The sequence below is a fragment of the Diospyros lotus genome, chromosome 4 (assembly GCF_014633365.1).
Source record: "Diospyros lotus cultivar Yz01 chromosome 4, ASM1463336v1, whole genome shotgun sequence".
Classification (NCBI taxonomy): domain Eukaryota; kingdom Viridiplantae; phylum Streptophyta; class Magnoliopsida; order Ericales; family Ebenaceae; genus Diospyros; species Diospyros lotus.
Genome location: NC_068341.1, coordinates 42,560,265 through 42,575,641, shown reverse-complemented (window position 1 = coordinate 42,575,641; position 15,377 = coordinate 42,560,265). Strand labels below are relative to the sequence as shown.

Sequence of the window (15,377 nt, the reverse complement as noted above, 5' to 3'; positions counted from 1 at the left end):
AGTAGAAAGTCCTGGTTGTTGTATGTCGTGTCTTCCTTTTTCAGTGGCTTAGAGAGGGAGAGGATATTCATGTTTCCTAACCTGGCATTGACAAACTGACTTTTTAAGGCCAGTTGCCAAGAGATTTATGGATTGTATTACCCTAGATATTAGGAAAACTGCTGAGGATGCTTAATGTAGGGCATTAAAGTATCTCTTTTGAATGTCTAAGCATTAATAATCACGGTACCTCAATTAAAGTCTGATGGTAATGTATTACATTATGGATTAAACGCCTACTGAGCCACTAATCTTCAGCATGCCTTTTCCTGTGGAAGTTTTTTCTTTCTTATTCTGAGACTTTTGCTTTCATCTTTTTGTCTGTCAGCCAGCATCCATTCAGTTACTCTAAAATTTACATAGGAATCCTTTGGGTCAAACTTGTCACCTGGGTAAACTAATTTGATTTTTCATATTCTGTTATGTTAATTTGCAGATTCTGTTATCAATTTTCATCTTTATGTAAGGGTTAAGATTTCCCACCCAGTGGTAGTGGGATTAAGGTTTGTGATTTTTGTTGCCATGGTAAGTGTTAACTCTAAAAGATTAGTCAAATGCAGTTTTTTTCCATGATAGGATAGCTCAGCAGGCTTTATACAAGTCAGCAAAAGAAGAAAACAAGCTGAAACATTATAGAGTATCTAGACAAACTAGGAAGGATGAGCATGCAGCACTGGTGATACTGGTCAGTTTTCGTTTATTCAAAAATCCATATTTAAATAAACTTTATCTGCTACTTGCTTGTTTTCCATCCTTTATCTACTGCATCATGGATATCATTGATATCAACTGTTAGCAAAATTGAAACTCAAAATTGTCAAGTAAAGCTGATAAAAATGTACGTATTTCATTGATTAGTTATGTCAAGGCTTGTCATGGTGATAAATGGTGTCTATCCACTTTATCCTTGCTAGTAACACTAGTCTTGTCTAACAACTTGAGAACTTTTAGGCCTATAAACAGAAGCCTAGGTTTCAATACTCTTGAACATCAATTGAATGGGAAATTCTTGGACAACAAATTTTAAGACCTATCTCATTCAAGAACAAGAAAAAATATGTTATGGAACCTAAACACACGATTGATATCCATAAGATCAGGCCACATATATGATGCCTTTTTCCGAAGATATGTACTGTATGCATCCCTTTCCTGTTCTGTCCTGGCAATATTTGTCCTGATGGCCATAGGTAGGGTAGGCAGATTTGAAGGGGATAAAGCTGTGAAAGTTGGCCTACTTATGTGTACACGGGTGGCAGAAGCATGGGTCTTATGACATAGGATTATCTAGCACTTAACTTAGGAGTTTTGCAGCACAATTGGTCATTCTTGGCTAACATTGGCCCTATGGCATGAGGCACACCAGCTATATGAGCATAGAATACAGCCCATAGTTACCTGGTTCGTGGGATGTTGGGTATGTGGAACACAGTACAGGGATGTGGTATGCCACTTTGCTTGGAATGCTGTACGTGCAGGGTAGGCTTTTTCAGTTCGCCAATTCAGGTCATGGTACGTTTTGGTGTGCCATAGTAGAATGCCTGCAAAACATATAATATTATTATCTTTAGAATTAGAAAATATTTATGCAAAGGGAAAAATTCTTAAAAAGGAGAACTAATAAACTTAATTACCTAGGTTAAGATTGAAAAGAATGAGGACATAAAACTTGCGAGATTCATGAACAAAGTCTCGATAGTTGAGACAAAAAGTCTTGAATATCCCATCCTCTGTCTATTGCTTGCCGTCCTTGAAGAAGATTTGCCTGCCATGAGCTATTGCAGAGAGAAAGGAAGAAGAAGAGGTAACTGCTCTGATGCTCTTCTTTTAAATCAACTCTTAAGAGTTCTGGATTCGATGCTCATCTTCCTCCATTCTTTGTTTTTTTTTTTTTTTTTAATCTCCAATATTGACGAACTGGAACACATACTGTGGCCTTCCAGATTGTCAACACAGTGTTCCCAGTACGCACAAACTGGAATGCGGTTCCCAGGGGGGCAGGACAAATCTGGTGAATATGATACAACCTGTCCTATGATGCTTGCCTTGTATCACTTAATAAATTGACAATAAATCAATTGACATTTCAAACTATGGTTCAATTTAAGGCTTTCAATAAGATTTCCATAATCACCTGGCTGATTTGTTGAACAGAAACTGGTTAGGCTGCCAAGTGAGAGAAGTAGGCAGTTAGAGAATTATCTCAAGCTTTTTCCTTGCTTCTTATATCCATCTATGAATGATTCCATGCTTGTTGCTTTTGAGAAGCAAGGATGGGGATTTGGAATCTGGAACACAAGGCTAAATTAACAATATGCCAGTTGATATTTCAATCTATGGCTAAGTTGGGGGCCTTTCCAGTAGGTGGATCACCATGTATTATTTTTCTTGAAAGGAGACTGATTAAGGCTAGCCAGTGAAGAGAACTATCTCAAGCTTGAAGAATGCTTGTTTAGACTTGAGAACCTAGTCCAAAGGTGTGGATTGTTATTAGTATCACTACAGCACATCTTTACTTGTATTATCATGTGCCATTAAATATATGTATATGTAATATAAAATAAAAAATACCTATTCTTGTTAGTTGATTGAACTGGCTTGGTTCTATTTACCATGCTTCATCACAATGATTTAGATGTTGTATGTGGTTACTCAAACCTTTTATGCAGTGATGACTCTGTATTGACAGTATTGTTTATCATAACATAGAAAGGTCTGCTTTGCAATCTGTGACATCTGTAAAAAGGAAAAGAAGATATGGGATGCCAACTATCCATAATAATATAATTTATCTTTGACTAAGCATATCTTTGATAGAAGTAGAACTGATTGTTTATTTATGTGCCTACAGTTGCAATCACTTAATGCTCTTGGGCTGTTGGAGATCAACGAACAGGAATTATTGGAATCCATGGTCAGTATGACATTCTATGCAAAACTTGAGGTCCTTGTTAAAAGTAATGGGAATTGGAAACCCGTGCTCCAAGTTCTATTTTGTGTGCTGCATATATGAAATAAATTTGCATAAAGCTCATAAATTTAATTTAAAATTTCTAACTTATTTTTTCTTACCCCTTCCTTCATTAGGCAATCACATCAGGAAAAAGAGAAGAAATGATTTACAATAGAGTTGACCAGTGTAACAGTGTTACATCGGTTGTCTGATTACTTAGTAATAATTGTCCCCTGTCAACCAGGGATGACAAGTTTAAGTTTATGGATAGCTTGCCTTATTTGCAAATTATGCTCAAATCCCCTAATTCTGAAAGAACACTGGGAAGAGTCATTGGTAGAGAATTTGTTGCTGTGCATCTTTCATATAGCAGAAGCTGCTAGAGGAATTGATCCATGTACCAATCCTAAAATATATTACTTAGTAATATATTTTGAATTACTCTAGTCTAATGTTTCAAGTGTGTGAGTAATATAAGACATTCTCGTTTATCTTCAAAGAGGTTGAATTGTTAAGTCATTTTTGCTTTCTATTAGAAAGAATTATTGAGCCTATGAAAGTCATCTTTGGGCAGAATGGATGCATAACCTTTCAAACTTTCTTGTTAATGGAAGATTTGAGGCACAGATGTTTTTGAACTTAGGTGATTCCAAAAGAGATTACGATGGACTCACTACAATGATTACTAAAGCCAGAAGAGCAATCTGACATTTACTTTCCTTAAATCAACAACTATATGGACCTTCACTTTCATTTTGGAAGAAGTTATTTAATGCTTGATATCTGACAATGATACTGACGGAATCTATTATGGGAGCTTCTATTGCTGATTGTTTCTTGGCGGAACCAGGATAATAAAATGTTCCAATTGACTAAATTGTATTTATACTGCTTCAATAAAACAGGGGGAGCGATCAGCTGCTGTAGGGGCTGAGAATGCTTATGGCCAATGCATTTCTTCTTTCAAGGAGGTACGTGGCATTACATACACGTAATCTTATCAATTGAGTCCAGTTTCATACATCTTTTTTGTGAGCATCTGTAGTAAGCAACTTTGAGCCAACACTCACCCTCGCCTTATGGGTGGTGCTCCCTGCCTCCTTATTTTCTGGATTTTTTTTTTTTGGGGGGGGGGGGGGTTGTCAGCAAAGAGTGGGATCATGCATTTTCAGACTGATTAATTTTTGAATCCATATCCATAATTGAGTTGATTACAAAGTGACAAGATTAGAGAATTAATTTAATCTTCTTTTTTAGAAAAAAATTAAAAAGAAAAGACTAGTGGATGACTAATTGAAGTATATCTAGAGGATCTGATAAACTTGATAAACAAATAGAGGTACATAAGATTATAATTAGATAGGCCAGTCGTTGTTAGGAATGAAATTTTGAGGAAGATAATCATTTGTCTTATCAAGGAGTTGCTCAGAATTTAAAAGTGGTCAGACCTTGAGTTTTCATTTTTGTACAGTTTGGGGTTGGGCGGATGGCTAGTTCCCCTGAGATCAAAGCGGAGTACCTCTCTTGTCTGAAGCGTCTTTCAAGTTTGATTGGGGATGGATCAACAGACAGCATGCAGCAATCAAGAAAAGCCACTTTGCAGGAGCTGAAAGATGAAATCAAGCACATCGAAGCAGAACTTCCAAATAAAGGAGAGCATAAAAACTAATTCGGCAGCTTATTTTGGTTGCGCACACAGTTCGACAGGACAGAAGGTGCGAAATTCTTCTCCTCGAGTACCATTTGATATCTGAAACGACTACTTTTAGTGGAGGCAAGATTAAGATTACAGGTCCCAGATCTAAATGACATCTCGAAGATCTCCTGTACATAGTGAAAGATTCTTGTGTTTCTGAAGAATAAAGAGTGATTCCAGATGCCAGACTAACAGACCATGGCGGAACCACCCCGTTCTTTGTCCCCCCCCATCTGTTCTTTTGATTTTGAATCTTTTCTGATGTTTAGTCTGAAGAAACCACGAAGCAGTTCACCATTGATGAACCCTTGAAGGAAAGCGCTATACGCTTTGTGATTTCTTGAACTCTAATTATCATATTGAAGATTGTATCCAGTTTGTGTAGGCACGTCTCAATTGAGCTCACACTGCAAAGCAATACAGTCATGTGCATCGTATTAGAACAAGTTTGGTACAAAAGGGCGTGGCCACTGGCCAATGCTAGAGCTTGTTAGTAGAGTGTGGCTGGTATTGGTTAAAATATTCTTTTATATCGTGCAATTGACAGTCAGTGACATTGTGAATTGATCATGCTCTGCGTTGTGCTGTGTCACGAGACGGGGGTTCTCTGCGAGCGATGCCTAGCTTGCCAGAAGTGAATAATATTTCAAAACAAAGCATCTAGATAGAAGTATTTTTCATACATGGTTGTATATTTGTAACCTGTAGAAATTTAAAAAACCACCTTGGTTTGCGGTTGACTCTCAGCATTTGGGAGTCAAATATATGACAAATAGGGTTGTAATCGAGTCGATCCGAGTAACTTTAATAAAAAGGCGGGCTCGAGCTTGACTTGAGCTACAAATTTTGGTTTAGTGAAGAAACAGGCAAAAGCTTGACTTCAAGCTCGCCAAAAACTTTTTTTTTTTTTTAAATTAAGCTATTAAAATTTATTTCTACATAAAAAATATAAAGATAAATTATCAAAGCAAATATAATCATATTGTTCAAATAAACAAAAACTTCCTTATTACAAGCATATGGATAAATAACAAAGTACATCAAAGTTTTAAATACAATAATATAATAATAAACATGTTGAAAGCTACCTATTTATAAATGAAAACATGTACAATCTTCATCCTCAAATCAACTACCAAATCTATGGCAAAAGAATCTCCACAACATCTTTTCCTATATATCATATTATATAAGATATGTGTATAAAGACAAGCAGTAGTAAGTCTGTAAATAAATTTGTTTATGAGCTAAATCAAATTGAGTCTTGCCTTGCTCAATCTCGACTCGTTTATGAGTCAAGCTCTCAATTAGAGCTTAAGTTTAACTTGTTTATAACATGAGTAAAACACAAACGAATTCTTACTATGCCAAATGTCAAGGTATTTGAGAGCAACTTGGCTCATTTACAACCTTATCGACAAACTTTCCCTACCCAATTTCACAATGCTCTCATTGCAAGGTAACCCCTGTCTATTCCATTGCGATGGAGTGCTCGAAATGTCAATACCTCTAAGGATATGTTTGATTGCATTAATTAGAATTTAAATGAATTCTAACTTGCCTAAAAAACAAAAACCACCCCACCTCTTGAAAAATGAATTCTATGAAAAAAATCTTTAAATATTTGTACCATACACATTTTTTGATTGTTTTCATAGAAAATATTATAATAATTATACATTTTTTACAATAAATATGCGCAATCAAACATACTCTAACTTCTTGTGTTGTTTCCTACACAATCAAACACACTCTAATGTTTGTGTATTTTGACACTTTGACCTCGAGTACCTCAAGGCTCTTTTGCATTGCCACCGAGAATCTAACTCTCATATAACATCACGAGGTTGGCAAATGCCCTCGTGTGGCACCTCACTTGCCCATGCAAAGTCACCCTTATTTCTTGGCAATAAGCAAATAATACCACAAAACAAAGCATATGAATAAAAGCACACTTACATACACAATCGAATATTAATAAACTTGCAAGAATCTAAATAACACCTATGATATGCGATTGATCCTCAAAGCTAAAATGTCACGCTTGTGACACTATGTCTCTTTCTTTACATACATTTTCATTTAAGAAATTTCTCTAAAAATGGCGAGAAATTCTATTTAAGACTAGTCAAATCAAACCTAATAAAAAAGTCACTATAATTTTTTTTATTACGAAAATCGAGGTGTTATAATTTATTTCTATTTACAAATATTTGCTGAGATTCTATAATACTCTAATGTAAGTATTTAAGGGTAAATTTGTCATTTGCAAGGAAAAAATTTCCAATTCTCAACATCTACTTGGTGAGGAAGAAAATGTTATTTATACTATTTGAACTATAGAAAATAGTTCAAATGACAAAAATAGCCTCCCTTAATTTGTAAAATTACAAAATCTCATTCCTTGTTTTTCCTCTCTCTCCCCTCACCCAGCAACCCCCTGGCCACCTCTTCTTTCTTCCTTTCTCATGATTATCTCTAGCAATTGCCTATCATTGTCGTTTTGTCGTCGCCTTCACCTCATGCCCCCTTGCCTCTTGTGCGACTGTTGTTGCATTCTTTGTGGCGATTAGCGCTCGAGAGGCGAATGAAGTGATGAGTAATTGTTGGAAATGACACCATGAGAAGGGGGAAAGAGGAGAGAAGAGGCGGCCATGGGTTTCTAAGTGAGGGGAAATAAATTTGTATAGAGGATAGAGATATTTATGTGATTTTGGCATGTGTATATAGCCATTTTCTATAGCCTTGTGTGTACAAGTAGCATAATCCACGGTGAAAAAAGCTGTTTTTAATGGTGACTAAATAAAGTTACTACTAAAGACTCAATTTTAGTGGCATTCAGCTATGATTGACACTAAAAGCCATCCATCAATGCTGGACTTCTCATGGCAGCCAAGATATGCTACCACAAAACATAACTCATGGTGGACTCGGTGACGGCTCGTTTCGCCTGCCACTAAAAGTCATGGTGCTATTTGAAGGGATTTATCGCAACCGAGTCAAACGATCACACAAAAAATCAAGAAAAATAAGAGAGACACACGAGATTACCTAGGTTCACCCCAAGTTAGGGCTACGTCCTGCTAAGAGTTTTTTACTATATTTTTCGGTTACAGCAAATTCAACAACATACAATTGAACAAAAGAAGCAAAAATATATATGCCTCAAAAATGGGCTTCAGCCACTTCAATAAGTTTTTTGGTAACATTCTCGTAAGTGTGTATTCTATATTAAAACTTATATCTACTGAAATTCGACCATTAGATTATTTTGATTTTTGCGTATATGGGTCACTAAGCTAAGACTAATTTGATGGTTAATTTCGATCATCGGAATCCATCATGGATGGTGGCCGACAATGTTTTTCTAAAAATAAATTTTGAGTCTTTTGACAATAAAATTAATTTTAGATGTACAAAAGATCAATTGTTGGATCAAAGTCATTTTTGAATATATGAACTATCACGGTTGGAGAATCTTGGAATCATGGCAAGGTTGAAAATTAGTTCGGTCTATTCAATCATTTTTGGGTTTTTTTGGGGGGGTTTGTTAGTTTATTTGGTTAGTTCAGTTTTTACGAATTTTGTTCAATTTTTTTAGTTTTTGATTAGTTCAATTTTTGGATTTGTTCAATCCATTTAATTTGATTTTGTAAAATAGTTCATTTTTTTCATTATTAAATTTTGTCAAATCTATTGCACAACCTTACACTGACCTCATGATAGTAACCCAATATGGCACCTTTAATATTGACGTCCTGAAGTGCTGCCACTAAAAGGTTCATCCCTAATGGTCAATTCATTAGGTTTTGCGATCATTTGAAGAAAATATGATATTTCAGTAAAAATGCTGACAAGAAGCTTAAAAAAATGGGTGAATTGCAAAATTACACTCTTGAAGTTTAGTAAAATTATAGAAAATATCTCTCTATTAATTTGATGTTACATCGGAGTGTGAAATAATAAATTTGTCCTTACATTTTACAGAATAATTTATAATATTTTATATGTGTTAATAGAACAAAAACTTAATGTAATGCTATATGTTTGTAGTGGGTGCCCTTGTAGTTTTATAAATGTGCATGGGTACCCCCAAAGTTTCATAATATATGCATGAGTATTTCATTAAGGGTAAATTTATTCTACTATTTTCGAAGATTACCAATTGGGTACCGTCACGTGTTTATCTCAGGAAGCACCATATGTCTTCCGGATCTCCAAGATTTCCATCCCAGATTTGATTTAACCGAGAGAGATTCGATCAATTGAGATTTTCTCCAACGTCCTCTTTCAGAGGTTATCTTATCTCTTTGGAATTAACTTTACGCTATCTATAAATGGAAGTCAATTTCTACAGGTATGGACATCTGACTACTAAGTGACTTTCCATTTCGAGTATCTTCTTCTACTGACTTAAGCATCGGAGTTCTCCCGAGAGATAAAAACCCCACTCTTGCAGGTACTTGATTCAAGATAGACCTCAACGATCAGTCCAACATCATCAAGTACCTTTTTGTTTTGTAATATTTTTATATACAAAGAAAGCATGCAAAAAGCTCAGTCAATTTTTTATTATTTTTCTAAATTTCTCCTACTATTTTCTATTGAGTATTCGTACAAAACATCAAAAACATAATTGTATCAAATTTGTTACCTTTGTGTTCCTCATTGTTCGATAAAAATAAAGGTTTGAATCTCTACTCAGAGGGGGCAAGTTTTGAGGATAATGATTGTTATGTCAAAAAGCATGCCAAGTGCATGTGTTTTGGCATAATAATCATCGTACTTTTTTTAATTTAATATCATGATAAATTATATATTTAATAATGAACTAAATTATGTTATATTTAAATTAACTGTCATTAAACTAAGATGTGAATAATTTTTAATAAAGTTTTCAGAAAAACTATCCATTAGTTAGTAGTATAATTCACATAGATCTATTAGAATTATAATTAGTTAAAATTATCTATTCCAAAAAATTAGGCTGTGTTTTCTTTGTTTTTCAATTTCTAATTTTGAGTTTTGAATTTATTTTCAGTTTTTTATTTTAATAATCTATTTTAAAAAAATTAAAAACGCATTCTTTTTTTCATTTTAAAAAATTATTTTTTAAAACAAAAAATTAGAAAACATGTTCGCAACCTTAAATTTTAATTATGTATTTTAAGATGATATATATAGAATAATTGACTCATATTATGTTATGTATTTAGGGGGCAACTTACAAATGTTTTATAAATATTATACCTTATTTGCAATTTTTTCAAACTTGGGGGAGGGGCAATTTTGAAAAGTGTTATACATCTTACATCTAAAATGCATTTTTTCCAAACAAGAGGGGGCAGGCAATTTTTAAAAAATTTACAAATTTCACACCTAAAGTGTATTTTTCCAAACTCTCAAGTATACGTGGCATGGGCCAAGTGGGCCGCTCACATTGAATTCTCGGACCCGATAAAAGAGACATATATCAACTTCTCTTTCAATATATCAATTATTGCAGCACTGCCCCACGAAATGGTCAGTTGGTTCTAATATTCACAACCCTTAACTGCACCAAAATTTTATCATCAGAGGTGATGAAACATTAAAAGAAAATAAACATAGTGAAAATAGTTCGTAAATATAAAATGGTTCCTCTTAATATTTATTTAATCATTGAATAATATTATTATTTACTAAAATAACAACTAATATAAAAATTAATATTGTCAATATTGCATTATTAGTGATAAGTGGTACCTTCCATATTGCCAAGTGTACCTTATTAACAAGCAATAGAAAGATGACACTGTCTTCTCATTCAGTTTAGATCAAAAGTGTAAACTTGGAAAATTTCCCAAATCTTGATATCAGAGAACCTGATCGACTTTTATAGGCATAATTCAAGATAACCGACTCGAAAGCCTTGGAGATAATTTTAGCCCGATGGATTCATTGCCAACTCAAAATAAAAAAAAAAAAACTCAAAAGTTTTTGAGATAATCTCGACCCGACAAATTCATAATTAGCTCGAGATATCAAAGCCTGAGATCTTTAGAGATAACTTCGAAAATTTTAATTTACTTTACTTGTATAAAGACTAAGACTAGCTCCTAGAACACATCTCAAATGGTTGAGTCACGATAAGGTAGGATTCGCACTAGTAGATCGTAAGTTTGATTTCTTACCCTGACTCTATCTGTGATTTGCTTCTTCTGCCAAAATCGAGGGCACGAGCGGTTAAGAACTGCACAAATACACTAATCCCAAGACTAAGACCCACACAGGCAAACTAATAGACTCTCAATGTTCATTATGCATTTATTATTCATTTTTTCTACTAATTTGAACGTAGAAAATTATAATGAGAGAATTAGTCATCAATAATCGGTCCCAAACCGTCACCAGTTAGGTTCGTATGCGACGTTTCTACAGGAAAATTTGTATGGATGTGGTAGAAACAAACGCGGAGCATTGTACTCCCACAAGTCTCAAAGCTGGATACCCTATATATATATATATATATATATATATATGATCTATCTTTATTTGACACTTAGAGCTTGGAAACCATGGAGAGAAGACAGGGTAGAGGAAGCATAGACGAGTTAGCCATGGTTAAAGCAGCTGCCTGGTCATGGTACCAGCGCGGATCCGGGTCTGGCCGGGAAAGGCCGGAGAGAGAATACTGCTCCTTCTCGAGGACTCGTCGATGCCCTAGACCTTCTAGATACAAGTTGGAAGCCATGAACTACGACTACTCATCGGCGGCTAGCCCTAGCCGGAGCGAGGTTCGTTCTAATTCCCATCTGTTGGATGCGTACGAGATTGAGAGAATTTCAAGGCAGCTGGACAGTTACAAGGAGGGTCGAAACTTGGAAGAAAATAATGGGTTTCTTGGCTACGGTGAACCAAGAGCAAGTGACGTGAAGACGAAGACGGAGAAGAAGCAAAGGAGCAAGAGAAAATCAGGGTTTTGGAAAGGGCATGCAGTTGCGGTTTGTGGGTCAAGGATTAATGATGTGGTGGAGATCAGAAGAGATCTCAGCGCCGGCCGGCCGCCGGAGAAGCACGTGGGGGTGGTTTGCGTGGCCAACTGCAGGCCTCGAACGGTCATCCACCGCCATGGGTTGTGAATATATATATATATATATATACACATGCCGTTTACTTTTTAGTTATTATACATGCCGTATATATGTATGTGAAATGAAAATTGATTCAAAATTAAAGGTGATTTTTGCGGTTAGAATTTTGGATTATGGAGTGGAGAATTGGAAATTTTAGGAGCCTACCACAGTTAGGGGTGAGCATTGTCCAAATGGATTTAATTTTTTCTTAAAAACCTAATTATTCTCAAATAGATGGTCAAATCACAAAAATTGAAAAAATCAAATCGATTAGAAAACAAAAAAATTAAAATTTTAATAAAAATGATGCCATTTTTGACATTTCAATTATTTTGATCTTTTTTTCAATACGAAACTCGAACTGAATCAAAATAATTGAAACACTCAAATTTAAAAACTAAATATAATCGAAATATAGAATGAACAAACTAAACCACCAATTTTGACTACTTCGGTTCAGTTATTTTGATTTAATCAAAATGTTATCCATCCGTGATCACCTTACATATGAAAAGTAAATAGATATTCTCAGGGCATAGGTCAAACAATCGGACAAGCGATATGTTGGTTTTAGTTCGGTGGGTCGCGAGTTTAATTTTTGCCTTGCACAGTGAGATGAAATCTCACACTTGTGATTATCTCACTTGACGTAATCGAGGGCACGAGTATCAGAAACCACATAAAAACGATCATCCCAAATAAATAAATACAAAATTTATAGTGTAAATCTATGTTGCACGGAATTACCTCATAGGTGACGTTTTTCCATTTTCGAAACATTTCGGAAATGTTTCTTATTCTTGTTTCGGACCCTATTTATGTCTATTTTTTAAAAAAAACGTCCGTTTCCACGTTTTCGTTTTCGATTTCGTGCAACATAGGTGTAAATCAATCATATTCTTGATACGAAGGCCTAATGAACCCACCAAAAATATATGACTAAATTAGTGCGATTAATAATTAGTTAAGAGCCAAAAATCTAATTGGAAATATCATATAGATTATTCAGTAACTAATGTATCATCAATATGGGAACAATTCATTCAGGTACAAAACTACCAGAAGTGTTATTTTAACACTCAATTCCAATACTTAAAAGTAGTATTCTACATTGTCATATTGTACGAATGTTACTTTAAATGTCAAAATTGAGCTTTCGAATAGTATTTACATACAATTATTTTGATTGCTCTTGGTACTCTAATGCTTGTATGTATTTTATAAATTAGAAATGTTATTTAAATATTTAATTGTGACATTTTAACTAATATTTGTATATTAATATATTATATATTTACATTAATAATATGATACATCAATATATGAATGTCACAAAAATTATCTTAACTAACTATTTAAATTACATTTTCATTAAGAACTAGCCTAAAAGGAATGATGTAGTTTATTATGATAATGATGACATATATATCACCTTTCTTATTATACGTGATTATTTATTGTTTTATATATATAATATATTTTTTCCAATTATATAAAACATTATTGATATTACTTAAAATATCGATGCCTTGCATCCTATATCATTCTCCTAAAACAGACCATAATTATGGGCTCGATTTAGGTGGGCTTGATCAAGCTGGTGGGCATGCTCTTAGTGGGCTTGATGTGAAAGTATTGGTCTTTTTAATAAAAAATAGCCCAAATTTTGTACTTGTTCTGTAGGAGCAGTTAAATTAAATAATTTATTTAACATGCTTGTGGCAGGTGACAAGTTATTCATGAGGACAATGCCACTGGTTTTGACGTCAATATCAAATAATCTTTATATTACATATAAAAATCATATTGTATAACGCACAATTCTTACACACAGAACGATTGGAGAGTTCATGGGAGCATCACAGTAATACAGATTAAAAGAATTCAAAGTGTGATTTAGATACAGAAAGAATTTTTATCGCAAGAAATCATGGCTGTAGAAACTTAGGCATTGCCAAATGAATCGATGATGTGCAGATTGTGCTTGATTTTGTTCATTTAGGAGAGGCTGCATTCGGGAGGAAGGCCCTGAGGAAACCTCTTGGCGTCGGCGCAGTAATTGTATATCATGTAGTTCTTCTGCACCCATCTCAGCTTTTCCTGGCTTGTGGAGTCCAGCTCCTGGGAGAGCCATGAACTAGTCGAACCACCGGAGCTGCTGCACGAGGATACTCCAGAAGACCAGACGCAAGCATCATCCGCTTTGAAGTTCCTGTAGGAAGCCGTGAAGGGAGCTTGGGTCCAGTCGGTCTTCACCAGCCCGCCCCTGGTGGCCCAGTCATCGGCGTTCCAGAGGCTGGAGTATATCCTCATCGGCTGGTTCTTTGGGTACGCAACGCCCACTGACTCTGCGTTCTTGAACTCTCTGATGGGCGTGCCGTCCACCGAGAATCTGAAATCAGAGGCAGACAAAACAAGAGCTGATTGAGAATAATGTGATTGGTTGATTAATTGTAGGGCGAGTAATCCCGATTGTTTGTTAGGGCAGGGCACTCACATGATGCGCTGGGGATTCCATAGGATGGAGTAGGTGCGGAAATCGGCGGTTGGGTCGAACCACAAGTAGAATTGCTGCTCTCTGTTTCCCTTGCCTTGGCTGAACACGTTGGTGTGGAGAATGTAGGGGTCTCCGCTCAAATTTCCCAAGAATTCGAAGTCTATCTCGTCGTGGGTTGATCCTTGCGACGACAGCTGCACCAATCCCCAAATGAAAATTCAGTACCAGAATTTAAGGAAATTAATGAATGCAAGGCGGGTTTATATATATATATATATATATGGAAGATACGGAGAAGGTGAGACGTACATAGTAGGCAGTGACGGTGCCGGCAGAGTTTCCGGGCACAAGCTTGAGCTGCATGTGGATGTTGCCGAAGAGATACTGGTTCTTGGACTGGAAGCCGGAGCCAGAGGCTTTGTCGAGCGAGAGAGTGAGGAGCTGGCCGTTGTCGAGGATCCTGGCGCGGCCGTCGCCCCAAGTGATGTCGACGTCTTGGTTGAGGTCGGCGGAAGAGGAGGTAGCCATGAAGAGTAAGCTACAGAGAAGAGAGGAGAACACTAGTAGCCTTGATGAAGCCGCCATTAATGAATGCTGGAACGGAGCTGTGTCTTCTGGATGCAATGGAAGAGAGAGGAGAAGTTAAAAGGTGAATTGAGGGGAGGTGTTTTGTTGAATGGTTGGGGTAGCATTTTATAGATGGTTTGGTTGGAAGAGGGAGGCAGGCGAAGGTGCATAGAAAGGAATGCGTGACAGAATCCGTGTACGCGTGGGGCTGCTGGTTTTGGTGAGTAATAATAAAAGAAAAGAAACAGCTGTTTGTCATATAAACATACCATAATTATAATAAAAATGGAGCCAGCGGTTCTCATATTTTAAGCGTAAAGGCATGAGCCACGCCATGCCCATCAGTATCACCACCCTGCTTTTTGTATTAGAAGTCCACCCCTTAGATTTTAACTCATTAACTATCTAATTTTGTAACAATTAGATCACATCATATAATATGATGACTATTATATGATTGGATGAAGAGGTATTTAATTAGGGAAATTCTATCTATAAAATTGCTCTTTA

The 15,377-nt window shown here is 35.7% G+C and overlaps 3 protein-coding genes across 14 annotated transcripts in view; 2 read left to right on the top strand and 1 right to left on the bottom strand.

Moving 5' to 3' along the window:
* Positions 1 to 5,228, top strand: part of LOC127799249 (uncharacterized) — an 83,641-nt gene extending 78,413 nt beyond the window's left edge. For 8 of the 12 annotated variants that reach the window (XM_052333107.1, XM_052333105.1, XM_052333106.1 and 5 more), the window contains 4 exons: positions 616 to 724; positions 2,891 to 2,953; positions 3,898 to 3,963; positions 4,464 to 5,228. In XM_052333107.1, coding sequence (XP_052189067.1) covers positions 616 to 724; positions 2,891 to 2,953; positions 3,898 to 3,963; positions 4,464 to 4,661 — 436 coding nt within the window. In that variant the 3' untranslated portion in view covers positions 4,662 to 5,228. The remainder of the gene's footprint in view (positions 1 to 615; positions 725 to 2,890; positions 2,954 to 3,897; positions 3,964 to 4,463) is intronic. The other 4 variants (XM_052333108.1, XM_052333098.1, XM_052333099.1 and 1 more) reach the window with 3 other exon arrangements.
* A 6,017-nt stretch (positions 5,229 to 11,245) lies between these two features.
* On the top strand, positions 11,246 to 11,809 carry LOC127799858 (uncharacterized). The gene has a single exon (XM_052334073.1). The coding sequence runs from the start codon at positions 11,246 to 11,248 to the stop codon at positions 11,807 to 11,809; it is 564 nt and encodes a 187-aa protein (XP_052190033.1).
* Positions 11,810 to 13,490: 1,681 nt separating this feature from the next.
* Positions 13,491 to 14,988, bottom strand: LOC127799618 (probable xyloglucan endotransglucosylase/hydrolase protein 23). Its single transcript, XM_052333816.1, has 3 exons — positions 14,610 to 14,988; positions 14,301 to 14,494; positions 13,491 to 14,195 (listed from the first exon to the last, which is right to left on the bottom strand). The coding sequence occupies exons 1-3, from the start codon at positions 14,883 to 14,885 to the stop codon at positions 13,802 to 13,804; spliced, it is 864 nt and encodes a 287-aa protein (XP_052189776.1). The 5' UTR covers positions 14,886 to 14,988; the 3' UTR covers positions 13,491 to 13,801.
* Between the last annotated feature and the right edge of the window lie 389 nt (positions 14,989 to 15,377).